The sequence below is a fragment of the Dicentrarchus labrax genome, unplaced genomic scaffold (assembly GCF_905237075.1).
Source record: "Dicentrarchus labrax unplaced genomic scaffold, dlabrax2021, whole genome shotgun sequence".
Taxonomy (NCBI): Eukaryota; Metazoa; Chordata; class Actinopteri; family Moronidae; genus Dicentrarchus; species Dicentrarchus labrax.
Window position 1 is genome coordinate 15,559,748 of NW_026136710.1, and position 25,189 is coordinate 15,584,936.

At 40.9% G+C, this 25,189-nt stretch overlaps 1 protein-coding gene across 12 annotated transcripts in view; it reads left to right on the top strand.

Moving 5' to 3' along the window:
- The window catches only part of LOC127370656 (ankyrin-1-like), a 71,249-nt gene that overhangs the window by 41,109 nt on the left and 4,951 nt on the right, over nt 1-25,189 (top strand). For 2 of the 12 annotated variants that reach the window (XM_051412894.1, XM_051412902.1), the window contains 29 exons: nt 188-286; nt 530-628; nt 868-1,065; nt 1,241-1,339; nt 1,950-2,048; nt 3,164-3,262; nt 4,096-4,188; nt 4,429-4,501; nt 4,690-4,710; nt 6,124-6,247; nt 6,403-6,466; nt 6,947-7,059; nt 8,311-8,535; nt 8,882-9,048; nt 9,173-9,384; nt 11,188-11,392; nt 11,496-11,592; nt 11,717-11,945; nt 12,376-12,504; nt 14,365-14,484; nt 14,937-15,021; nt 16,124-16,198; nt 16,298-16,429; nt 16,634-16,792; nt 17,585-17,656; nt 22,941-23,598; nt 23,742-23,871; nt 24,380-24,451; nt 25,041-25,135. In XM_051412894.1, the coding sequence (XP_051268854.1) occupies nt 188-286; nt 530-628; nt 868-1,065; nt 1,241-1,339; nt 1,950-2,048; nt 3,164-3,262; nt 4,096-4,188; nt 4,429-4,501; nt 4,690-4,710; nt 6,124-6,247; nt 6,403-6,466; nt 6,947-7,059; nt 8,311-8,535; nt 8,882-9,048; nt 9,173-9,384; nt 11,188-11,392; nt 11,496-11,592; nt 11,717-11,945; nt 12,376-12,504; nt 14,365-14,484; nt 14,937-15,021; nt 16,124-16,198; nt 16,298-16,429; nt 16,634-16,792; nt 17,585-17,656; nt 22,941-23,598; nt 23,742-23,871; nt 24,380-24,451; nt 25,041-25,109 (4,017 nt within the window). In that variant the 3' untranslated portion in view covers nt 25,110-25,135. Of the gene's footprint in view, nt 1-187; nt 287-529; nt 629-867; nt 1,066-1,240; nt 1,340-1,949; nt 2,049-3,163; nt 3,263-4,095; nt 4,189-4,428; nt 4,502-4,689; nt 4,711-6,123; nt 6,248-6,402; nt 6,467-6,946; nt 7,060-8,310; nt 8,536-8,881; nt 9,049-9,172; nt 9,385-11,187; nt 11,393-11,495; nt 11,593-11,716; nt 11,946-12,375; nt 12,505-14,364; nt 14,485-14,936; nt 15,022-16,123; nt 16,199-16,297; nt 16,430-16,633; nt 16,793-17,522; nt 17,709-22,940; nt 23,599-23,741; nt 23,872-24,379; nt 24,452-25,040; nt 25,136-25,189 lie in introns of those variants that run through there. The other 10 variants (XM_051412897.1, XM_051412898.1, XM_051412901.1 and 7 more) reach the window with 10 other exon arrangements.

Below are 25,189 nucleotides of genomic sequence, written 5' to 3' on the forward strand. Positions count from 1 at the left end.
GTTTCCTTCCTTCACACACTCTGAGTTTATTCACGTTGGGTTTTTGTAAAAATGCATATTTTCTCAACTGCATTACAATTAATGAGAAAACTAGCCTGTCTCTATTTTTTCCAACAACAGTGGGTATAATCTACCACAGTATCAAGCATGGAATATCTCTCTCCTGATTTTGTTTTCTTTTGAGCAGAAAGGCTTCACTCCCCTCCATGTGGCCTGTAAATATGGGAAGGTGGACGTGGCTGAGCTCCTTCTGGAGCGAGGAGCCAACCCTAATGCAGCTGGGAAGGTGAGACATTCTGTGCTTCCTGTAGTTCAGATCCCTCAAGTACACAAAAACAATAAAGGACTCTTGACAAGGCTGTGAAGAGAAATTCTAGCTGAAAGCTTGAGCCCGTAGAAATTAATTTCATATATCAGCTGATTGATAGATTATCATTGTATGTGTTTCATATATACGTGTTTCTTTGTGATTTTGTGTATGTCTATGCGTTTATATACGTGTACATATGTATGTGTGTGTGTTCAACAGAACGGTTTGACACCCCTTCATGTGGCCGTCCATCACAACAACCTGGATGTTGTTAAACTCCTGGTCAGCAAGGGAGGATCTGCACACAGCACTGCCCGAGTAAGATGCTCACAAATGCGTGTGCACACAGGCAGGCCGACACAGCATGCCAACCCATCGCCGATACACATACCAAAACAGTCTGTGATACTTAAACATACAGTAATTTACATGACTACTTTTCAGTGTTGCTCTCATTACAGCATTCAAGTTTTAATCTAAAATTAGATTAACAGAACAGTTAAGAAAAGCAATACCAAGTCTTGTGTGTGCCTGTATGTCCTTGTTTCTCGCTTCAGAATGGCTACACTGCCCTGCACATAGCGGCCAAGCAGAACCAGATGGAGGTGGCCAGTTGTCTGCTGCAGAATGGGGCAACACCCAACGTTGAGTCCCTCCAAGGCATCACGCCTCTGCACCTGGCTGCACAGGAAGGGCGGCCCGACATTGTGGCCTTGCTCATCTCCAAACAGGCCAATGTGAATCTGGGAAACAAGGTATAATATTAAAATGGAGTGAAATTTATCTAACTCACCTTCAAAAGTATATTTTTTTTAAAAAGTAGTGTGGTCATTAGACTATATTACATCCACCAAAATCAACATACTTTGAAGATGCTGTTTTGGGAAGATATAGTGTTCATCTCTGCTGTCCATTCTTTCTGTCTGTTAGAATGGATTGACCCCTCTGCATCTTGTGGCTCAAGAAGGTCACGTGGGAATCGCAGACACATTGGTCAAACAAGGAGCCTCCGTTTATGCTGCTTCACGGGTAAGTTACCCCACTTCCACTGGTACAAAGAATTATAGGATAGGTATTATCGGCTGACATTCAGTTAAAATATGACACTGAATTAATAATTGCACTTTGCTGATGGAAACAGAATTGTAATTTAACTACAGGACAGTCAGATATTAGTCTCAGGATTTAAGAATCTGATGGGCCAGACCTACAATGTGTTGTCAAAGTCATTGGGATTTTCTGTTATTGACAATATCAGTACATTATTCATCTCAGAGTTTGAGGTTTTCCATGTGGCTAGCTTGAAACCAATAGAAGTCTAACTGGGAATGAAGAAGTGGATAACAATTTTATGTCATTTAATCCCTCAATTAAAGAAATTAATGATCTATGAATATTTAATTTACATCATGTGGTCTTGTCACATTAGTTCATTAGAGTTAAGTAGAGTTTGTATAAAATCTATTCAGTATCTAATAATACAATATAAAAATTTATTTTACAAAAGTAGTTGTGTTTATTTTAAATTAATACATAATAATTTTCTCAGTTTGTGTCACGTTTATGTTCAAGCTGTCTATAAGAAGGCGTTCATGAAGCTACTGAACAACAACCAACTGTCTCTCTTTCCTTGTCTTAGATGGGCTACACACCCCTTCATGTGGCCTGTCACTATGGCAACATCAAGATGGTGAAGTTCCTTCTGCAGCAGCAGGCTCATGTGAATAGCAAGACAAGGGTAAACTAAATATCATTATTATAATACTGCATATATAACTATATATGACTGATATTCAAGTCTACAGACTAACTTCGTCCACGAGTAGCACTTGTGCTCCCTACTGAAAATTGATGGAGCACCACTTAAATCGTGCAACATGCACGCAACACAATTGTATACATGCAACTGTATTAATGATAAATGCTTAGCTAATAAATAGACATTAGAGAATGATTGCTTAAAGAGAAAAACATCTCTTGGGACACTATGGTTGCTCACTTAGTAGAGCTGGCGCCCCATGTACCAATGTGGCCATGGGTTTGAGTCTGACTTGTGGCTCTTTGCTGTGTGTCATCCCCTCTTTCTTCCCCCTTTCTATCCCACTATCTGATTGGTAACATGTCAGGAGTGATAACCAGACAGACAGAGCTGCTCCTGTGAAGGAGAAGAGAAGCTGCAAATATTGCAGAAGTTACAATTAAACATTCAACACAATCTTATGATCTATTTATTTGATGGAAAGCATGCACAGTTTCCCAGTTATATCATGGAAATGCCCATAGTCATGGTTTAGAATCCATGTGACAGTGACTTCAGAGTAAAACACAGCACACATCTGTCTTGTCTATTATCTTCACTGCAACTTGAGATTTAGGGCATTATCACTATTATTAAGTATCAGCAGCAATATTCCCAGTCACACTAGTTGAATTTTGCAATTAGTCTGCAGTTCACATGCATGCAAGAGGATGTCTGCGTGCATGTTGTATTTTACAAACTAATTCCCGCTCCCTCCTGATGTTTCACATGACATACAATGATGATTAAGAAAAAACCAACACATAAATTGAGAAATGGACTGTTTCCAAAAATGCTTGCAGTCTAGAGCCCTGCTTGTACTGCATGTGCGCCTAATGACTAGCTGTGTGTTTTTGTTTACTTGTTTGATGCTTACTGTCAGTAGTGTGAAGCTTTATCAAAACACTGTTTAACAACTAGCAATTAGTTAACCGGTCTGAGAAGATTGGCTGCGGCACCACGGGTATTAGCATGAGGTGCCAAAATCATAATGGAAATACTGCTTTCTCTGTGTTTCCTCTTTTGTCTCACCATCCTCCCTCTTTTCTCTCCAGATGGGCTACACCCCTCTGCACCAGGCAGCTCAGCAGGGCCATACCGATATTGTCACCCTGTTGTTGAAACACGGAGCCCAGCCCAATGAGATTACCTCGGTGAGACACCTTTAGGAATACCATGTCCTGTTAGGACCTTCCTCTCAACACTGGGAATTATCTTTGTAGCTGCACACTGATTTATTGGTGTGTCCTATTGATGATGTGGAAAAAAATAAGCAAAGCACTGTTTGAAGACATCCTATATATTCAAAAGGGAGCTGGGCAATACACTGTACTGTATTATTACTCTACTGTAATACTGCCTTCAAGTTCCTCACCTATGGTGGATCCTATGGAATTTGAATATGTTCTTTTTTGTAGAATTAAGATACTTTACCCATCTGTGGTGATCGTAGCAGTATGAACTGCTCAGTTTCTATTATATGGTACATGGATATGATGTACAAGGAGTACAATACAATGAGTACCCCCTTGTCTACCGTCACTATTCATCCCTATATGCTGATGATACTGTATAATATTTTTGTAATTTTCCACTGTTGATATTAGATGTATTTAAAGTAAGTAACTTATAGCATTACATACAATAGTTGTAATAACACCAAATAACATTAACATTATTAAGGTACCAGATATGTATTTATTTGCCAACTTTCGAGTTGCAATTACTTTGTGTGTGTGTGTGTGTATAAGTTCAATGTTTCTTCTGAAAAACCTACTGTACAACCTACCTACGTTCAATTGCATTTTGATTTAATGTTTTGTGTCTGTATTCTGACCAACGATTAAAAGATGTATCACTCTATGAAATTATCTGTCAAAATAAGAGACTTCCTTATAGAATAACTTCTATTGTTAGAATTTAGTGCATTTTGTTTTACCTAAAAAATTCATATTTTACGTGATGTTTCTCGTCTTTCTCTGTGTAGAACGGGACTTCTCCCCTGGGTATTGCTAAGCGGCTTGGTTACATCTCTGTCATTGATGTGCTGAAACTGGTTACCGAGGAGTCGGTCTCTGCGGTGAGCAACACATCATACACGGTTCACATGGTTACATCCAATACGCAAAGAAGTAGCCTTGACACACCATGACTCAGATGTTCAACCAGACAATTGTCTTGTCTTAATCGGGTTCAGCTCCTTTGCCTGCTATAATATAGCATTTTCCATCTGTTCTCCTCTCTTTTCTTTACATTTCATTCTTTCCTCTGTCTCTGCCATATCTCTCTCTCTCTTGCAACCTCCTTCTTCTCTTTACAGATCACTACAGAGAAGCATCGGATGAGTTTTCCTGAGACAGTGGATGAGATTTTGGATGTTTCAGAGGATGAAGGTAGGTTATCCAATTTGATTGTTAAACACATCAACTGTACAGCTTTGATCATTCATTTTCAGCTCTGATTTATTATTTTGATAAGAAGAAGAAGCTCATATGAGAGGTACACTGACACATCAAAGTACCCTCATGAATGTAATTATGTATATGACTGTTTATAACACCCTTTTCCATTTGTTTTGTAGGGGTTGCCCAGCTAACTTTAGGTAGGATTGTGTCTGTATCTCTGGCTTGTCCGGTCCGGTGGCTAGTGAACTTGTGCCTTCATTGCAATTGCACTTTCTCATTTTCTCTGTGTGTCACTAATTGTCTTCCTGATTAGTTCCTCTGACTCTCAACTCCAGCCCTGTTCGCTCTTCTCTTATCTTTATTCTCTCCTCCTCTCCCTCTTGCTTAGAGATTTATTTAAAAGAAATCTGTCTGTTTTTCATCAGCATGTAGTCACGACATTTTCCTTTTACCAGCGTTCAATGCGCATCTGTTCGTGGACTCATTATTGACAGAACTCCAGTATTTCTGCCTTTTAAAAGGCAAACAGCTCCCTTCCAATCTAGCCATTTTGAAAATGAGTGCTCCTACCATTTACTGCCTAATTGATCAATAAGCTGATTACACACATGCTGTGCCCCAGCTGTGACACTCAGCAAACGGCACGCACAGTTGCTGTTTATGCAGTCGTCTTTATGCCTTAAAGAAATTCAGAATTAAATCAAATGTAGTTTTTTAACATTTAGACGATTTAACATTTTGAAGAAACATTTACATGCAAGCTCCATTTTTAAGCCATTTTGTTCTTGTTGTACTTATTTAATTGTATTGCTTTTTCCTTCTTTAACATTTTTTGTCTGTACAGCTTGTACTAATGAATGTTTAATTGTCTGTAAACAGCTCTGTTTTGTGAAGTGGTTTATGGTTTACTATTGTTGTTATGATCATTATTTCGGAATCATTCCTCCTTAATAATTGAGGTATTTTCTCCTACACAGAAACAACCATCACCACATGTGATTTCATCTTTAATGGGCATGCTCACTAAAAAAGCTGTCACCAGGTGCCTTGCAGTTTGCCGTCCATGCAGTGTCCTAAACTGTGTTAATATTCACTGTCTTACCAATCCTCTTCTTTCACTCCTTTGGTTTCCATTGGCTCTGGTTATTGTTGGTTTGACTCCATTGCTTAGACTCAAATATTTGAGATTGCTTTGTGGCCATTTTTTTCTGTGGTTTCATGAAGGTGAAGGGATGGGAAGGATGGTGGTCTAACAATTACTGCTATCATCTATGGAGAACTAAATCAAGTGACATTATTTTGATTCAAGTGGAGATGTCGACCACAATTCAAGATAATGTCACTCATAAAAAAAAAAGAAAAATCTAGTCAAAATAGCATTGGTGAATAAAGGTGAATTGCATTGGCAGATTTTTGTACTTGATTTGAAAAAACATACATTTTACGACTGAGTGGAAGAACTTGAGAGTTGAGATCAGCATCATTTTGCCCTGTTTTCCCCTGGTCTCGTCTTTTTCTCTCTTAATTCTTTATGTGCAATCCTGTTCCTTGCCAGTTTTTTTCCTCTTTGCTCCGTTTCCATCTTTCTTACCTCTTCATTTTGCCCACAGGAGACGAGTTGCTCGGGATGGATGGAGCACGCTATTTGAAGCTTGATGACTTCAAGGACCAGGACGATGACTTCCTCTCCCCAAAGAAAACACTTAGAGACTTTGAGGGTGGCATGGGTACCACGTAAGTCATTGTGCACTCAAGTTAGATGTTAAATGGGATTGAGTAAGTAATTGAATGTCTGGCATAGATAATTTACAGTATCTCTGTCCTATTATATAGTATAGTATAATTGTCAGTTTTCCTGTCGTATATTATTCTCACTTCCTCTCCCACAGGCCATATTCTCCTGCTATTCCCAGGATCCCTTGTGTGTCCCCAGAGACTGTATTACTGGATCAGGTAGGCTTAAACTCATGCGGTTTAGAGTACATTACATTTTATAAGCGTTTGTTTCTTCATCCAATTAAAGGCACATTCATTTGTAAAAGTTAAATACCTACAGTATTAAAAATCATTTTGATTATGATTATTATTGTTTATTTTTATGTCTTATTTTGGTTTCTGGTTTTCTCTCCATCGCTTCTAATAGATTGTCTCCTCTTTTTCTGGTGTACCTGCTGCCTGTTTCTGTCCATCATTTTCTCTCTTTTCTCACTGCTTTTATTCTGCTGTATTTTTGTTATCACCTTCTCCTGTCTCTCTCTCTCTCTCTCTCTCTCTCTCTCTCTCTCTCTCTCTCTCTCTCTCTCTCTCTCTCCCTTTTCTCTGTCATTCCCGCCCGCCTTTGTCTCTCTCATAATCTTAATCTTTTCAGCCATGGTTATTTTACTGCCTCTCAATTTTTCACTGCCAGTCTCTTTTCTCCCTCTCTGACCTCAGCACACCCCCATCCCCTTGCCAAAGGAGTATGACGAAGACTCTCTTATCCCAAGCAGTCCGGCTACAGAGACTTCAGACAACGTCAGCCCTGTGGCCAGCCCCATTCACACTGGGTTAGCTAATGATACATTGTGCTGCATGTTAATCCTCATTTTTCAAATTCAATTTATGTTAAATTATGTTATTGATTGATGTTGCTTATCAGGCTTATGGTAAAGGAGGGATTTTGGAAGACCCCATGAGATTACTAGTCTTACAAATGTATTTTGGAAGTACAGAAAGTACACAAGGACAACAGAGATGGATTAAAAGGGAACATATGTGAAAGGATTCTCTGAATATAGACTCACATGTATAGTGTGAAAGGCAGGGCATTAGGCAATCATGAAGGGTCTTGTTTTGATTAAATACTAATTGCCATGTTAGTATGACAAAGGGGGAAGGCATGTTCACAAACTCCACAACTAAGAATGCTGCGCTTCAATCATACCTCATTTGTTATGATCACTGGTGTTATGGCGTCCCTCACATCAAAGCATGAATGATGCCAAAACATCAGTGATGATGATGAGTGACCAAGATTGAACTACAGATACTCCACCCACCACCCCACTTCCTATTGCACTGAAAAATATCTAAAAATAATTACATGTATAGCACTGTGTTCTATTCAATATAACCTAGGATTTATACCGTAAATGGGATGATATAGTATATGACATAAATCAATTATACATGTTGGTTACTTGAGGATCATAATCCATTTTAACTGTTAACGCATAAAACACATGTAATCAAAATATTTAAGTTTCATAATGTTAGAAAAGGTTAATTCATTAAGTCTGCTAAGTCTTAATTTATGCACAGCACAATGAGTCAGCTTTGCAAAGCAGAATATAGAGTGAGGGTGTTTGGGGGAAAGAGTCACCCTGTCTCTTTCTTTCTCCCAAACACACACACACCTGTATGAAGCTGCCTGCTGAGTGTAGGATCAAACATGGGGCTCTTTTTTAATCTTTTTATGTCGTTCTTTGCTGCACTTAGTATCCACTCCAGATGGCCTGTCCTCCCCTGCCATATTGAGGCAAAAATGAATGAAAAGGGCACACACGTAGCAGATTGGTGTCTCCTTTATGAATCACTATGCACAAAGCAGATTTTGCTGCTGAATGAAACACAGATGGTTTTTTGTCTGATTTCGTGGGCAGAATACAAAAAGTCCAGTATTGACTGGTAAATTTTATGTTCCCGTAGTTTGTCATTTACTGCTAAATGCAACTTGATCATAATCACATAAAGTTTAAAGATGATTAAGTGGTCATCTGAACCTTTTCATTTAGTCGTCATATTACTGTTTGACTCAGCTTTCTGGTGAGTTTCATGGTGGACGCTCGGGGAGGCTCCATGCGAGGTAGCAGACACCACGGCCTGCGAGTTATCATTCCTCCTCGAACCTGCACTGCCCCAACACGCATCACCTGCCGCCTGGTCAAACCTCAGAAACTGACCACGCCTCCTCCGCTGGTGGAGGGGGAGGGCCTTGCTAGCCGTATCATTTCCCTAGGGCCGTCCAGTATGCAGTTCCTTGGGTGAGTCAGTTTTGTACTTGCTTTTTTATTGTATTCATCCAGCTTTAAAAAGGTTCATGTAAAAATAACTTGTCGAGCTTTTTCTGTGTGCCCATCTGTGCATTTATGTTTGTAGCATGTTCAGACAAGCCAATGATTATTATGCCATCTAGTGGACATCAGTAGGTCTGCATAACTCTGGTATAATCTTAGCAACAGTAATGCTAGACAACAGAATTAGATATTATTGCTTTTTCAAATTTTGTTATTTATTCTGTGATTTCATGATGTTCTGTACATTGGATAAAAGTAAAAGCCTGAAATCTGAAAACCAGATTTTAACACAGCTTTTTTATTTCTTTTACAGGCCTGTAATAGTGGAAATCCCCCACTTTGCGTCACTAGGCCGAGGGGACCGGGAGCTCGTGGTCCTCCGCAGTGAAAATGGCTCGGTCTGGAAGGAACATCGCAATCGCTATGGTGACGAAGTGCTGGAAACCATTCTGAATGGCATGGATGAAGGTCAGTGTGATGGTAATGAATGCGTGTTCGTGAGTCCTTTTACGGTTGCAGATAAGTCTTAATCTTAATCTTCATAATAATCTCTGTCACCTGGACAGATGTAAAATACTCTCTCTTCACTCCATCCTGTGTGTAGACTTGGAGAGTCAGGATGAGCTGGAGAAGAAGAGAATCCGTCGGATCATCTCGACAGACTTCCCCCTCTACTTCGCTGTGGTCTCCCGCATTCAGCAAGAGAGCGATCTGATCGGCCCAGAAGGCGGCCGGCTGACCAGTAAGCTTGTGCCCCACGTCGAGGCCATCTTCCCAGAGACGGCTGTCACCAAGAGAGTGAGACTGGGACTGCAGGTAAGGAGAGGGAATTTGAGCTGAAATACAGTAGAGGGAGAGAGCTTAAAGTGAGCAGGACTGATGAAGAGGAAAGTGATTTGCACATATGAGAAACATGAGAATAGATCTTATGCAGATCTTTCATAATTGATCTGAGTTTATTTTGCTTGTCCAACAGAGACAATCTGGTGTTTTTCAGAAATTACTGAGGACAGATGTTTGAATTACAAAACTGCTGACTCTGTGACTAAATGGTCTATGCCAACGTGTTTACCTGTGGCATTTCTGTTTGTGCTGCATTCAGCCTCTTTGAGTTGAGTTTTGACAGATTTCACATCCTGAAGTTGATGTTCTGTCTGTTTGACAAATGAGCGTGAATATGTAAGAGTTGTGCATCAGTCATTGAGAGTGAAAGTGCATGCTGTACTGCTTGACTGCGAACAGAGACTTTATTCTCTTACTATTGTGAATCTTGATGTTTGAAGGAAGTTCATGAACCATTGCCATTTTTTGCTCGTTGTTTCCCATTTACTGCAAACTGTGTATGTGTTTAATTTTTTCAGATATAATTCACCTACTGTATATCTCTGGTAGTCATTGGTTTCCATTTGTTTAATTACAGTTAACACCAAATCTGCTTTTACTGAAACTGAACAGCTACCTTAAAGATATGAAGAAAATATTAAGAATCTAAAGCATTATGACCTAGAAACTGTTCAGCAATAATGTAAAATGTGCATGGTTGTAAGTAAGATATTCAAAAACACACCTAAAAACAAACAAACAAACACACAACACATTCAGATTCTAAACTCTGATTGGTGCAGGGAAGTATTATATCACATCACCTCTTTCAAGTGGATCCCCGCGCACTTCAAGCCAGTGAGAAAAGCAAGGACAAGAACCGAAATGCATAATTATCACTGAACCAAAACTGTTCTAACTTTGGCAACACAAACTGTGCGGTCATGTTGGAGCCCATCACTGACAGATAAAACACTGTGAGTGAGAAAATATGTTTTCAGGGTATTTAAGATAGTATATGATATAAAGTTTACATCGCCCTGCATAAACTGCTGCCAAGAACTAGGCGACATGACCTCCCTGTCACACCACGGCACTGTTTCTAAATTAGCATTTGTAACACGTGGTGTCTGTCCTCCCAAACCGGAGCTTTTGGCAAATGGGTGGCTGACTGTCGCACATCCAGACCTCCACAGACACACATATGGGGACTTGGCAAACACTCATGCTGACTATCTCTTTTCACACAACACCTCCGCTTGGTTTTATTTTTCACGACAGAACGATTACGACGGATTATGGGTTCTACATTTCATTTTGGTCACTTCAGTGTTTATTGTTTACATTGTCTGTCACAGCACAGATCTGTCACTGCACTGATGCTATTTAAGGAAATTGCATGAGTTTTGCTTTGCCTTATGCTGCTCTGTTTATGTTTTCCTTTTATCCAGCCATTCATCACTCCTCAGTTCCCTGATTTAAGTTGTGAGCCACACTGACTGAGCTGATGCACTGGTCTGATTTGGGTCAGGTGTGAAATATGAATTGGTTGCATGTGTGAGTATGGCTGTGAGTTTGATGTTTCAGTCTATTGCACATGTGTTGCTCTGTTTTGTTTTTGCCCCCACCCCCCTTACCCTTATTTCTATTTCCTGCTTTTCACTATCCTTCTGTTTGTGCTTGAGTTTGTCTTTCACATATTTTGTGTATCCAGCTTTTTAAACTCCATAGTCATAAGTGTCTGTTCTCACACCCTCCTTTTTAATTACCTTTTTCCCCCCACCACTTCCACCTCAGGCGCAGCCAATCCCTGATGAACTGCTGACTCGGCATCTTGGTAACCAGGCGACCTTCAGCCCAGTGGTTACCATCGAGCCACGCCGACGCAAATTTCACCGTCCAATCGGGTTGCGCATCCCTTTGCCACCATCCTGGAGGGAGAGTCCTCGGGATGCTGGGGAGGGTGATACCACCAGCCTGCGCCTCCTCTGCAGTGTCATTGGTAGGTTTCCACTTAATTAAATTTAGATGTAACATACAACATGTTTACTGTAAAACCTTGGTTATCAGGACATGAATGACACAGTGTTGTTATTGTGCGTAAGGTGGCACAGCACCAGCTCAGTGGGAGGATATCACTGGAACCACTAAGCTGATGTACGCCAAGAACTGTGCCAACTTTACCACCAATGTTTCTGCAAGGTGAGCGCTTCAGCATTAATCAGAACAATTGATTACCAGTTAGCGTTCCTTCCCTGCTCTCTTGCACACTTCTGAATCAAGTTTGCATCTTTCCACTTTCAACCTTCCCTTTTCTCTTATCCAGATTCTGGCTGGCGGACTGTCCACGCACGGCAGAGGCAGTGACCTTTGCCAATTTGCTGTACCGGGAGCTGATGTCTGTTCCATATATGGCCAAGTTTGTTATTTTTGCCAAGATGAATGAGGCGCGCGAGGGACGCTTGCGTTGTTACTGCATGACAGACGACAAGATGGACAAAACACTGGAGCTGCATGAAAACTTCACTGAAGTGGCCCGCAGTCGAGACATTGAGGTCAGCACAGGGGAAAGGAAAATGCTGCCAGGTTCACAAAAAGGGAAAGCTGTTACAGAGAGCAGTAGGGGTCATGGCAACCTCAAACGTAGCTCCCAGACAGTGCAAATCATTTTCACATAATTACCAATTACCAAAATACCAATTTATATAATACAAATGCAATTGTGGCTAGTCAAAAGTCATCTGTAGTATATGAATTAGAAGAGGGAATTTAAGAAAGATGCATTTTTTCCTGGCTTTGCTCCCAAAATCTCCCCATTACGGGAGGCTTAATCCTCCAAGTGTTTTCTGCAGCACAGAGGAGTACTTGCTTGTGTCTTATATCGATCCACACTGTGGCTGTTGTACAAAGGTCAAATCCCTCTCAAATTCTCTCACAGTTACTATTTATCTTGTCACCCTTAACATTTTGTGAAACTCTCCACAGCTGATGGAGGGCATGCCGCTGCATCTTGAGTGTTCTGGGAACCTTGTACCCATCAGGAAGGCCACTCAGCAGCCTCGCAGCTTCAGCTTCCAGGCCTTCAGAGATAACAGGCTGCCTGTCTCTGTCAAGGTCTGTCTCCATTTGACTATTCATATGCTTGCTTTTCTATCACTCGCTACGTATTCATACTGTACTGTGGTATTGTTCGCACAGTTGTTGGATTCAGTGTGTCAAGGATCCTCCTCGCCAGTTAGTCAGTTTCCATCCTAAGCCTCCACCTGCTGATCACCCAAACAACCTGTTCATACAGTGGTTTTTGTGTGTTTGCTTTTCACTGTCATATCTGTCAGGCAGTCTCTCACTTTGTCTCACCATTAGCATATAAAAGTTAAGGTAACAGTGCAGCACTCATTCAGGACCACAGCAACACCACACCAAGAAAGTTACACCTGAAAAACTGTGGAATTTGAAAAGACTAATAACATCATTTCACTTTAAGTGTAATTTTAAAGGTCCAGTGTGTAGGATTTAGTGAAGCAGCTGACTGCAACTTCCTCACCTTGTAACAAGCATGTAGTAGAAACTAGTGGCTACAAAACCCTATCTTGAACCAGTGTTTGGTTTGTCCATCCTGGGTTATTGTAGAAACATGGCGGTTCAACATGGCAGGTTCTGTATATAAAACAAATTCTCATTCTAGGTAACAAAAACACAATGATTCTTGTTTTCAGGTGATTACTAATGATAACATACATATGATTTGGAATTCCACTTCTGCCAATAGAAATGTTACACACTGGGCCTTTGAGGTTAAGAAATAATATGAATTTCACTATATATTAATGAAGGTATGTTAATAAGGATGATTGTTATTAATCATTTTAGATATATTGATGAATTTCTCTCTTATCTGTGTATGTCTGTCAGTCAGTCCATTCATGTTTGTGATTGTCAAAATGTGTTCACTCTTTCTAAACAAATGACAAGTTAAACATTGTCCAAATTTGTCCCAGATTTATTTGGTTCTTTTTCTTTTTTTTTTTCCTTTTGTGTATGTGTAATAAGAAACACCTCCCTAATATGTAATAATGTCACACAGTTCTTTAAGTATGTCCCTTTGGTCACAGATGCATCACTGTAAAATCAGTCCTTCTTTCTGATCATAATTATCAGTCATTTCTTGTCTCTTCTTGCCCTTCTGCATTCTACTGATGTTTAAACCTCCTCTCTTGCACAGACTTCATACTGTGTGTGCCTTTTTCATGTCTGTCTATCATATTCATGTAATTCTTTTATTGTCTTCTGTTCATTTTTTTGTTATCCATCTATTTGTCTGTTAGACACACACTCGTGTTCGGTATCAGCTAGATAAATACTTTGATAAATATCTTTTCATTATGGTGTAACCAAGCAACAAACAACTTACCTGTCTACCTGTCGACTCTCTTGGGTAATTGTTTGCATGTCCTGTGACTCCCTCACTTTCTTTGCCTGCCTTCCAATCTTGCGGCCTTGCCTGTCTGTACGTGTCTGTCTCACTGTCTCTCTTTCTCTCTCTCGCGGTCACTCTGTAACTGTCTGGTCTGACAGACGTCCAGGTAAAATGTGCAGGTAAATCTCTCCCTCTCGCCTGCCTGTGGACTGCTTCCATCCCTGTTTCCCCCTGCTTCTCGTCCCATGTTACTGCGCCACATGCTCTAGACATTGTGGAGGGATCTAATACCCGTTTTGATCTGTTTTTCTTCCTCCTCTCTCTCTCTCTTTCTCTCTCTCTCTCTCTCTCTCTCTCCTGCTCTGTTTCATTCTCTTCTTTTCTGTGTTCTGTATTTTTTTTCACTTCCTTCATTTCCTCTTTACTTACTCCTTTTGTTCACCACTCTCTCTTCCATTCCTCTATCTGGTTTCTTTTTCCACCATTTTCTCTCTCCATATCTTCTTCTTCTCTCTCTCTTTCTCTTCTTTTCTCTGTCTGTCAACTCTCTGTGTTAGGTCAGAGATAGTAACAAGGAAGCTGCTGGGTTTTTGTCCTTTCTGCGGAAATGCACCAAGTACGAGGACACACAGCATGTACTGTGTAACCTTAACATAACCATGCCACCATGTGTCAAGGTAAGGACTTGCTTGCAAACACCCCCCAGCAAGTACACATACACAAACCTTTGTGTTACCTCAGCCGTCCATGTGCATGATGACACAGGGGTCTGGGTACGTGACATTCTTGGAATGAGAAGTTTTTCTCCACGCTAAATAAATGCCCCTAATGCATATATGCAGCACATTTTCATTTACAAAAACATAAATGAAGTGTTTGCACATGACTTCTATGCACTGAATTTAAATTCAACTTGAAGAAATTATTTTGAAAATTATCACAATGACTATTAATACAAATATTACATGTTCATATTCATGTAATGTGTCACTGTAGCAGCTCTACATAGTGATAATGTCCTGCAGGCCAAACAGTGGTTGTTCACAAGTTAAAATGTGCTACAATAATGACACTTCAGACAATAATTATAATGTAATTCTAATGTAGTTTTGTTGTTTTTATTTTTTAGGTTGTCGGGAGTGAGGAGCGCAGGCGAACTTTAACCCCCCTCGCCCTGAGGGAACGCTACAGTGCATTGAACGAGCCTGGTGTGGGTGAGTCTTTCACTGCCTGACCTTCAGCCCTCTCCTGATTTATAAACAGTGGAGACGGGCACTGAATGTTGCACTGTCCCTTTACCCACACCCCTTTGCTTCCCACTCTGCCCTCTCTCTATTTCCCCCTATCTGTCTCGCGTGCACGCATGGCACAAAGACTGAGCCTTGGATGCAATGCACTGCTCTACAGTATGCCCCCAGAGTTCTTTGCAGTGCAGTTGACAGAAATCATATTGAATGTGCGACAAAAAGATGAGCAGCAGTTCCCCAACATGACCCAAAATGGCTCCATGGCACATGGCAAATTAGCCCTTTTCTTTCCTGAGTGTCCTGGTAGCTATGACAACAGATGAATGACTTCTGTGATTGGTTTGCATGGCGCTGGTGTCTCCACTGCGATTTCCAATGGCATGGCAGCAGGTACTGTTAGCATTAGCACTGTAGCTTAGCACTGGGAATGGGCAGGACCTCGCAGTGGAGCTAGACAGAGGAGTCCTTATAATGATTGGCCTGTGGTAAATGAACAGAGTCAAGATGGCAGTTCTGGTTGGTTTAAATGTTGCTGATGGTGGAGTGGGAAAAGGCCTTTTCTGTCTATCAAATACACAGCGCTGCTACGTTGCACCTCAGTCCCTCTATAATAGTTACTGAATGCTACTTTGATTGGTGGGACTAGCACCTGAATGAACCCCAAATTCTCACCCTTTATCCGTATGGTGTGCTTACCCTGAAGATGATTTGGACAAAAACAATGTTGTGGGTATTGCTTATTTCCTTCAACAGAGCAATGCTTTTATCAAGGTAAGTATTGCTATTAATAATCATAATAGCAGCTCGAGTCAACAAGTCTTTTAAGACACAGAAAGCGTATTTAAACCAAAATTAATTTCCCAATGTCTCAGGATTTCACTATAAAACACATTTGGATAGTTCAAGTTGAGGTTATCTGTCCACTAAGTCCCAGCATTAACCCCTGATATAGTTTGTGACTTATACATAATCTATATTTTTTATCATTAGAGCCAGAGTCACATTATAATTTCCTGTAAATGTACCCTTATTTGTCCTGGTGACACTGGCATTTTTCTTTTCTCTTTAGCCACAGTGAATGCCATGGAGAGGACTGAGATCAAGATCAACATCATATCTGAACAGCTGGGTTTGAGCTGGGCAGGTTAGTCATTTAAACGATCAGAATAGCCATCCATCCACTGCATCTGTGTGTTTCTGTGTCTATTACCCTGTTTATCTACTCGACTTGTCTACTTGTCAGAGCTGGCACGTGAGCTTCAGTTCGGCGTGGACGACATCAATAGGATCCGTGTGGAGAATCCCAACTCTCTGCTGGACCAAAGCTCTGCTCTGCTCAGCCTGTGGGCCAGCAGAGAAGGCAGAAGAGCCAAGAGTAAGTCAAGACAAGGTCATATCATTTGGATCACAGGCGAATCTGGCATCACATAATAAAATTATCCATCTCTTTTTTGGCTATCTAATTGTCAGGTAAACCCTACTTTTTGACTCTGGTTGTAGAATACTCTCTAACTTCTTGTCTTTCTTGACTTCCCCGTCCTTTCTTCCGTCTCCTACCTCCCATGTGTTTCCCTCCCAGTGGAGAGCCTGTACACCGCTCTGAAAAACATTGATCGTGCAGACATTGTGACCTCTCTGGAGGGTCAGGCTCCACAGCTGGCACCTGGGTCTTTAGAGGAGGGCGCCTGTCGTCTTAGCGACCGCGACTCCTCCCTGCTGTCCCCCAGTGTCCTCAATGGTAAGCATACACAAACACATCCAACACCACACAAGACATCCGACATTCAAATCAGTATCTTTTATCAACGAACAGCGAATTACTCCACTACATCTAGAATGCATGGAAGTGATTTAACCTTACCGTAGTTACCTTAAAGCAACATATCATCAAGGTTAGATCATTTCACTTTTTTTCTATAGCAAGTTGTGGATCCATTTGTTGATTTGAGACTCTTCCATTCAAGATATCCTATAAAAATGTCAGAAGTTTTGATTGTTAATAAAGTTTTGAGGGTGAATATAAGATGAATACTTCATATTCATGGCGAGGCCGATTGTAAAGGTTGTTTGATTGTCCCATAATGATCTGTAATGATCAGAAATGGAAAGTTTACAGGAATTTCCTGCTCAAGCTGAATTTGGAAGGAAAGTTAATCAGGGGCTCAGTTACTATATACCATTTTGCAGAGACATATATTCATAAGGAATATGAATTCAGTGGATACAATTCTTCTATAAGATACAGAATATTCACTGAAAAAACAAATAACTTCTGTATATTGATTAGAAATAATGATTATACGCTTTTTTTGCAATTATTACTCCATAATTGAAGTGCTTCTTTTTTCCGTAACCTGATGTATTGGTCACAACAGCTGGTATAGCCAGCACTAATAAATAATCTGAGACAAATATTTCAGCACAATAAGGTGAGCTGTTGTTCTCATTTACTTTCCACCTCTGAAAAGCTTCCTGTTGCCCTTTGAGTCTGGGTAACGGCCAACTTACCTTGTCTCTGTTGCTCCACAAGAGGCCACGGACACAAGGCCACCACGCCTAGTGCACAAGCCACGAGTTATTAGACCCCCGTTTTTCAGAAGGGGTAAGTTGAAGTTGAACTCGGGCTGCATGGTGGTTTGCTGCTCATGACATGATGATGATGATGATGATGATGATAATGAATCTCAGATGATGTTTTTGAGGTCTGAGGAATGGTGTCATTTTCCCACCATGAACCCCGGCCTTTTGCAGCATGCACTAACACCGCCTGTGTGCATTCCTCACCGGGGCACAAGTCATTTTCTTTTTCAGTTACAATTTTTCACACCTCATACTTGAGCCCGGAACATGATGGTTCTTATTCTTCTTACTTAATATGAGAAACGAGGATAACTCCCTCTTGCTGTTACCCCCCCGGATTTTAAGAAGTTTTTTTTTAAGGCCAAACAGGCTGACACTTATTAACATTTTAATTCCTGATTCTAAGTTAAGGATTTTTGAGATTGTTTAGAATACATGTGTGTCTGTGTGAGTGTGTGCATACATACATACAGTATGTGTGTGTGCAAACGTGTGTGTATGTCTGGGATGGCTACACTAGTCAAAAGTGGCGCTAGCACACAAATGATAGTGTGTTCTGGGCCTTCATACCTTGTTTCTATCTCTCCTTCTTTCTTTCTGTCTGTCTGTCTTTCTCTTTCTTTCCCTGAGAAAAAGACAGAATCTCTCCTATCACTAAGTTTGATTGACAGCAGACATTGTAACAATGTCCTTGCGGTCTTGAACTTTTGTCTTTGGCTCAGGACAATATCTCTCTCTTTCCTACTTTCTGTCTGTCTCTATAAACCTATGTCATGTCATATCTGCTGCGCAGCCGCCCTGCTCCTCCTCCTCTTCCTCCTCCTCCTCCCCTCTCCTGCTCTTCTTCCTCACAGCTCTTCCTGTCCGACCTCTGACCTCATATGACCTCATGTTGACCTCTGGGCCTCCTCCTCCTCTCTTGTCATCTTATTTTCCTGCGCTCCTCCCTCGTTCAGTCGAGCGGGGACCCTCTCCTCCTCCTCCTCCTCCTCCTCTCTCAATCCAGCTCTGTGTGTGTACTACAGTTTGTGCATGTGCATGCCGCATGCTTTGCTGTTACAGTATCTGTTTGTGTGTGTGTGTGTGTGTTTGTATGTGTGTGTGGGAGCATAAGTGTGTTTCAGACCTGGGCTTTAGGTAATATTAGCTGAATTTGTTAGTATTCAAAGAAAGAAAATCACTTTATTTACTTCTGCTTGCAAGGAATTTATGTGTGTGAATGTTTTGTTTTTACACTAGAAGTGTTTGAAGTGCCTTGCAAGATAAACTAGGCTCATTTTAATACTTTAGATATGACAAAATATCTTCTATTTTACCCAGGTCAAGTCAGGAAGATTGTTGTCTGTACAGTGACTGAGACTTGTGAGTGAGCAGTTTCCTGAACATAATAAATTTGCTGTTTTTGATTCTGACATCTTTATGTGCATGGCATGCTTTCAATGTATGAAGTTTTCTTCACAGTGTAAAATGTTTTCTCTGTTCAATGGATGATTTCAGTCTTGTTTTTAATGCTATATTAACAAACAAATGTTTTTTGTTTTTTTTTCTTTTACTGTAAAATAAATGGCGTGTTGTTTAATGCTGTGCTGTAACACATGGTCAGCTGTGTAGCACATAATGTTTAACGTACAGTGTTGCTGTGACTTGATGTCTGTCATTCATGGGCAAAATACCGCCGTGTTAATCTATCTAGTTTTTACACCTTTTTTCTGTATTTTAATAAAGAATATTAGGATTTTTTTTTAATGAACTCGTAAAAGTAAAAGAAAGTCTTTTAATGAAATGATGACGTTAAAATAAATCCACATCCCAAATCTTATTCGATTTTCAAAAACGTTTTGCCCAAGTCTGATGGCAGAGTCACTGTTAACACTGTCTTAACGTTATCTGCCAGCAGGGATATTGCTGTGAGGTGTGTTTGTGTATCGGTTTGGGTGTGTGTGTTATATTTCTGTACCTGTGAGCCAAAAGTGTGTGTCCTCATCTGTATTTCAACATGAGTGCAGTGTTGTCTGTGTGTGTGTGTGTGTGTTTGTGTTTGTGTGTGTGTGTGTGTGTGTGTGTGTGTGTGTGTGTGTGTGTGTGTGTGTGTGTGTGTGTGTGTGTGTGTGTGTGTGTGTGTGTGTGTGTGTGTGTGTGTGTTCAGTGGTAAAGTGAGTAGCGTGCTGTGTTTCTTTCTGTCTTTTGTTCTCTGTGGAGTTTATTTGTGCTTCACTTACATCCTGTGCCTTTGACACCTCGTGTGTGTGTTTGTGTTTAAATAGCAGGAGTGAAGGGAAAGGCTAACCCAGATTCATCTAACTCATTCTAACTCTCATTCTAATTCTGACTCATTCCTCCCTGTTCACCTCATTCTGACGCCACTGCTCATCATCCTGGCCCTGTACCATCCCAGAAACACACACACACACAGGCTCAGTTACATTTACTCCAAAAACTCTGAGAGACTATTATATACACAGTAAAGAGGTATTTCACCCATTAATACATAACTTTTTTTAAGGTCAGAGTTGTTATGGATCAATAGTTTTTAGTTACTATTTATGTTTGAATCAATTTGACTTAATTTTATTTATTGTAAAATTGGTCAAATTAATTTTTGCATAGATTAACTTGACCTGTAAGCATTTAAGATCTGAGACTTAGAATTAGACTTGAGCCATAAAATTAAATGTTTCTGCAAACATATCAGCCATGCTAAGAATTTGAGCAAGAAAGAAAAGATGAAGAAATGGCCTCTCTGAGCCTTTAGTTTTTTAAGCTTATCTATGAGGTTAATGATGTACAGTATCTTGGTAGCTATGCCTCTTACTTTTTGTTTCCACATTACAACCTTTGTTGCAGTGACCTACAGTAAATGTTCTGATATATTCTTAAGCGTAATCATATTCATTCACAACATAGGAAAAGGCAGGCAATTCATCAGATACATATATATAGATGAGGTGTAATTCCTTCCTAAGAAACAAATCCAATGTGCCTCTTGTCTCTCTCTTTGCCTGTTTAGGATCAGGAGAGGAAATACTAAATATATATATTATTGCAAAGGGATTATTTTTTTCAATATTATAGGCAATATTGTAACAAAGTCAATTTGTAAAAACACACTACTCACACGATACCTTGTTCTTATTTGAAAGCCCCATCTCAGCTATTAAAAAGCCTCTATTACAAGGTGACAGCACACCTGGACCTTGGTGGAGTTGGGCTCTGAAGCAGAACAGTGTCAGCTTTGATTTTGGGTGAAGTACTCTTTTACTGTTTAAATTTTCAGTTTATTTCATTCATCCAAATTCACTGATGCAACAATTTCATCAAAACATGTACCTTACAGTCCCCAAACCTGTCACCTGTACCAAAATGTGAGAGCACTATTCTCTTCTAATTTCAACAGAGATATAACACTTAGATTTTAAGCTTTGTTCACATAACTCATATCTCCAAAGTGTATTAGTTTAAATACTGAATATGCTTCAATAGATAATGAATTAAAATAAGTTAAATCAGTCAAATAATTAGAAGTGAAAAAAAGTAGAAAACATATCAAAAAGCCTAAATGACAAAACTCAAAGATAACAAACTTTCATTATACTGTATGTACTATAAATCAAAGTCCCGTTATAAATATACCACATATTTGTTTAGCCCTGACATTAGTATATTATAAAGAATAATAAAATATTACTGAATATAATGTGTGTTTGTGTATTTGACGGTGTGTTTGTGTGTGTCCTTGTGTATTTTGCTAGTGTTGTTGCAGTGAATGACGTCTTGGTAGTAGAACCAAAGTAGAATAAAAAGGTATTGTTTCAGTACCCACCAGTGTGTAAAACGTTATTACATTACACTTATAAGTGTCATTCTGGATTTAATGATTTAATGATGAATGAAAAAAGTCTTCAGTGATGTTTGATGTACCCACAATGTAATTAATTAATTTACAATCAGTACAACAATTAAGTCTGCCGGAATATTAAGAGACATAGCAAAATAACACATGCAACTTTAACCAAGCAATTAATTATACATTCAAAAGATTACCATCAGTATCAGTTTAGAGTAAAATATAGATCAGTACTGTAAATCGGCAGGCTCAGTCAATTACAGATAAAGTCTTTAACATAAAAGGTTTGTCTAATGTGTGTTTGCATTAATATGTGTTTATGTATGTGTGAGTGTGTGTCTCTAGAATGACCTTTATTTGGATACTTGGGGTGCAGGCAAATGCATGACTCTGATGTGTAACTACAGGAGAATGCAAGAGCAACAGTAACTTGCAATTTCCTCTGCAGAATCTGCAAGATGCTGCTGACTCCCACTCAGGAACGTGTAACGAGGGTTGGAACGATAATAAAAAAAATGTTATTAAAGCTTTTGTTTTTGTGTCACAGCTGCTGGGATATTGCAGAAAAAAACACTAGAACACTTGTGGAAAAGTAGCCTCCACACAAGTTGGTCAACCCACATCTAAAGAACAAATTTAAAAAGAAATTACACAATAACACTTATCTGAGATTGCCAGCTTTCAAATGTACAGTACTTTCTTAAAATATTATAATTTCATTATTGGCTGTAGATACAACATATTTTATGGACATTTTTGCCTCTTAATGACTTTGAGTTGCAATCAGGATACTAAAATCCAATTGGAATGCTTTTCTCAGATGTTACTAATGTTACAAATACTGTATATATCGTGCCAACCCCATAATCAGCATACTGTATAACTCTAGACTCACCTTTTTTCCACTTATCAAGGAACACAGTGTATGTTCTGCAGATTCACTTTCTTACATGGTAGCAAACTAGAACCCTGCACCATTCACCTCACAGATAATGGATGAAACACCAAATCCCTTTGACCCCCACTTCACGTTTATTGCCGTGTCCCAATGAGAAAAACCTAAAGCGCCTTGGATCAAACCCAAAACCAGAAGTACATCATTCCAAATATTCATACATCAATTAGACAACATTAGAAAGATAAAGGAAGCTGATTTGAGAATGAGTACTGAAAGTAGTATAAAACATACTGGCTGGGATTTATTACAGTATGTTCAGGATTCAGGATCAATATATCTTCCTTTTCACCTCTAATGAAAGAGATTGAAGGATATGATCATCCTAAATCTGTGGCTCTACAATGATGGACTCTAGTCCCTTTCCTGGTATATTGGGACAGGGCTGAGCCCCACTGTTTCCTCATAGGTTGGAGAAACAGTCGATTCACCACCTCCCCATCCTCCCACTGGCTGTGCCTGCGTGGTGTTAGTCTTTCTCTTGTCTCGCCCCTGTCTTCCCTCCAGGTTATGGGCTGGTGCAGGAGGAGCTGCTGTCCCCGGCCTCAATGCAGTACAGCTTGCCCTCTCCGCTTGGTGCGGAGCCCTACTGGCAGGAAGTTTCCAGCCTCGAGTGCGCCCCCATCGCCACCACCGAGGAAGATACATTAATGGAGATGTCGGACGTTCAGGTGTGGCCAGCAGGGGTCAGTCCCTCGCTGGTTACAGTGGAGGACTCGTCACTCGATGGCAGCAGTCGGGCTGACGACTCAGAGGGCGCCACGCTCTCCCTTCCCTGCAGCTTGGGTCGCCCAAGCAGTGGGGCCAGCGGGGCCAGCGGCTCCATCATGGAGCTGGAGGAAGAGGAAGAGGAGGAGGAGGAGGAAGGGGAGGTTGAGGAGGAGGAGGCACCACAGGAGCCAGCAGCTGCACTGGCAGACAGGGACAGGGTGAGGGCCAGTGGTGCCGTCCCCAAGGTCAACCTAAACGGCCAGATGGGAGGTCAGAGGTCGGATGGGAGGAGAGGGGAGGCCCTCGCAGCAGGAGGAGGGGCAAAAGGGGGAGGTGGAGGTGTAGGGCTGGGTTCAGTGGAAGGGATTTCTGTTGTTGCAGGCCAGCAGGTGTATGCCCAGCGGTGTGAGATGTCGGGACTGAGTCGGGCTTCGGAGCACAATGGAGATAACCGGTACGTCGCCTCCAACTCAAGTCAAACTGACTACGTTGTTTTCCACTCTCTGTACTCAAGATGGTAGCATATCCCCTACATCACTTTGTTTTTCTTTTATTTCTTCCTTTCTGCCTTTGCTTTATTCACATTTTGCTCTACAGAGTGGTGGGAGGCGGAGCATTTCAACCCTACTTACCAGACAAGGACTCCCTGCAGGGCTGGGTGGGCTCGGTGTCATCAGGACGTGACGTGCCAGGCTTGCGCGTGGCCCAGGAGGCTCTGCTGACACCGGTGTGTGACACGGGTTACTCTCATGTGCTGCGTGGGCGCTTCCTGCAGGGCACGCAGCCCTTTGACAGGGGGCTGGGCTTCTCTCACCAGGAGGCGAGCCAACGTGCTTGGGAGCAGGAGCCGATGCGGGGACAGGTCAGGTTGCAACGCCGACCGCCCGCCGCATCCTGCGCCTGGAGGGGGAAACATCTTTGTCCATCCCTTTATTTTTGGGGAATTATCAGATGGAAAGACGATCATTTAATTTGTTTTGTTTTTTGCCCACGGCCATTCAAATTTTTTTGTCTCACTTAACAACTCAACAATCATCAAAATGGATTATTTTGATGAAGTCACAGAACCTGACCTGAGTGATGTGTTGTGTGGTGCAACACATGGGAAATATCTGCCATGTCCGATACGTTTTGTTTTTGTTTTACATTCCTGATTGCAAACTATTTGTTGTTGTTGTGAGAGTATGACTGCTATGAACTGCTAATTATATGTAAATTATGTTATTTTTATACAGAGAGAGGAGAAAGAGGACTATGCTGCTGAGGCGCAGTATGTTTCTGAACACGCAAACGTGCTTGCTCGAAAGGTGAGTCAGTCGCGTTTTCATCATCAACCGTGAGTCATATTCACAAGCAAACACTGTGAAACCCGAGCACACAGCATTTTCCTGTGAATCAGTCACATGGCCTGGCACAATGGGTGGGAAATTAACAGTAGCCACCAGCCAAATGTTGGTTAGAAGGATTTTGTCCCTATCAGCACATTTAACAACAAACCAACTGTGATTCAAAAAGTGAAGAAATGAAAGATCTATATATTAACAAACTGCAATAACTAGTTGTACAAAATGAGAGTTAGTAGCAAAGTGACACATTACCACCTTTTATCATCATTGTCATCCTTGGGGAAAAAGTACATTTGTAAACTGATTTCATATTAAACTGTGCTTCGGGCATTGACGTGTTTCGGAAATGATCTCTTCCAAACTGATTGGCTGATGAATTTCTAAATGTAAAGTAGTGACAGCTGGTGAATTTTGGGATATTGAAGCGAGCCACAGTCAGCTGGCCGGTGGACAGACAAGTTAGTTTCCTGCTCTGGTTATATGTAGAGTCTTCAGCAGCTAACTGGTCCGAGTGTTGTTTCCTCCCCTCCTCCCTCCCTCCTTGCTCCAGGTGGGGGTGGATGTGAGAAAGGGAGCTCAGTCAGTGCAGCGCACCAGTCTGCGGAGAGTTAAACACTGAAATACACATACTGCCCAGTCCTCCAGGTACGGGACACACATCTAAGCACTTGTGCATCCCAGTGCTTGGATAGCAGCCTG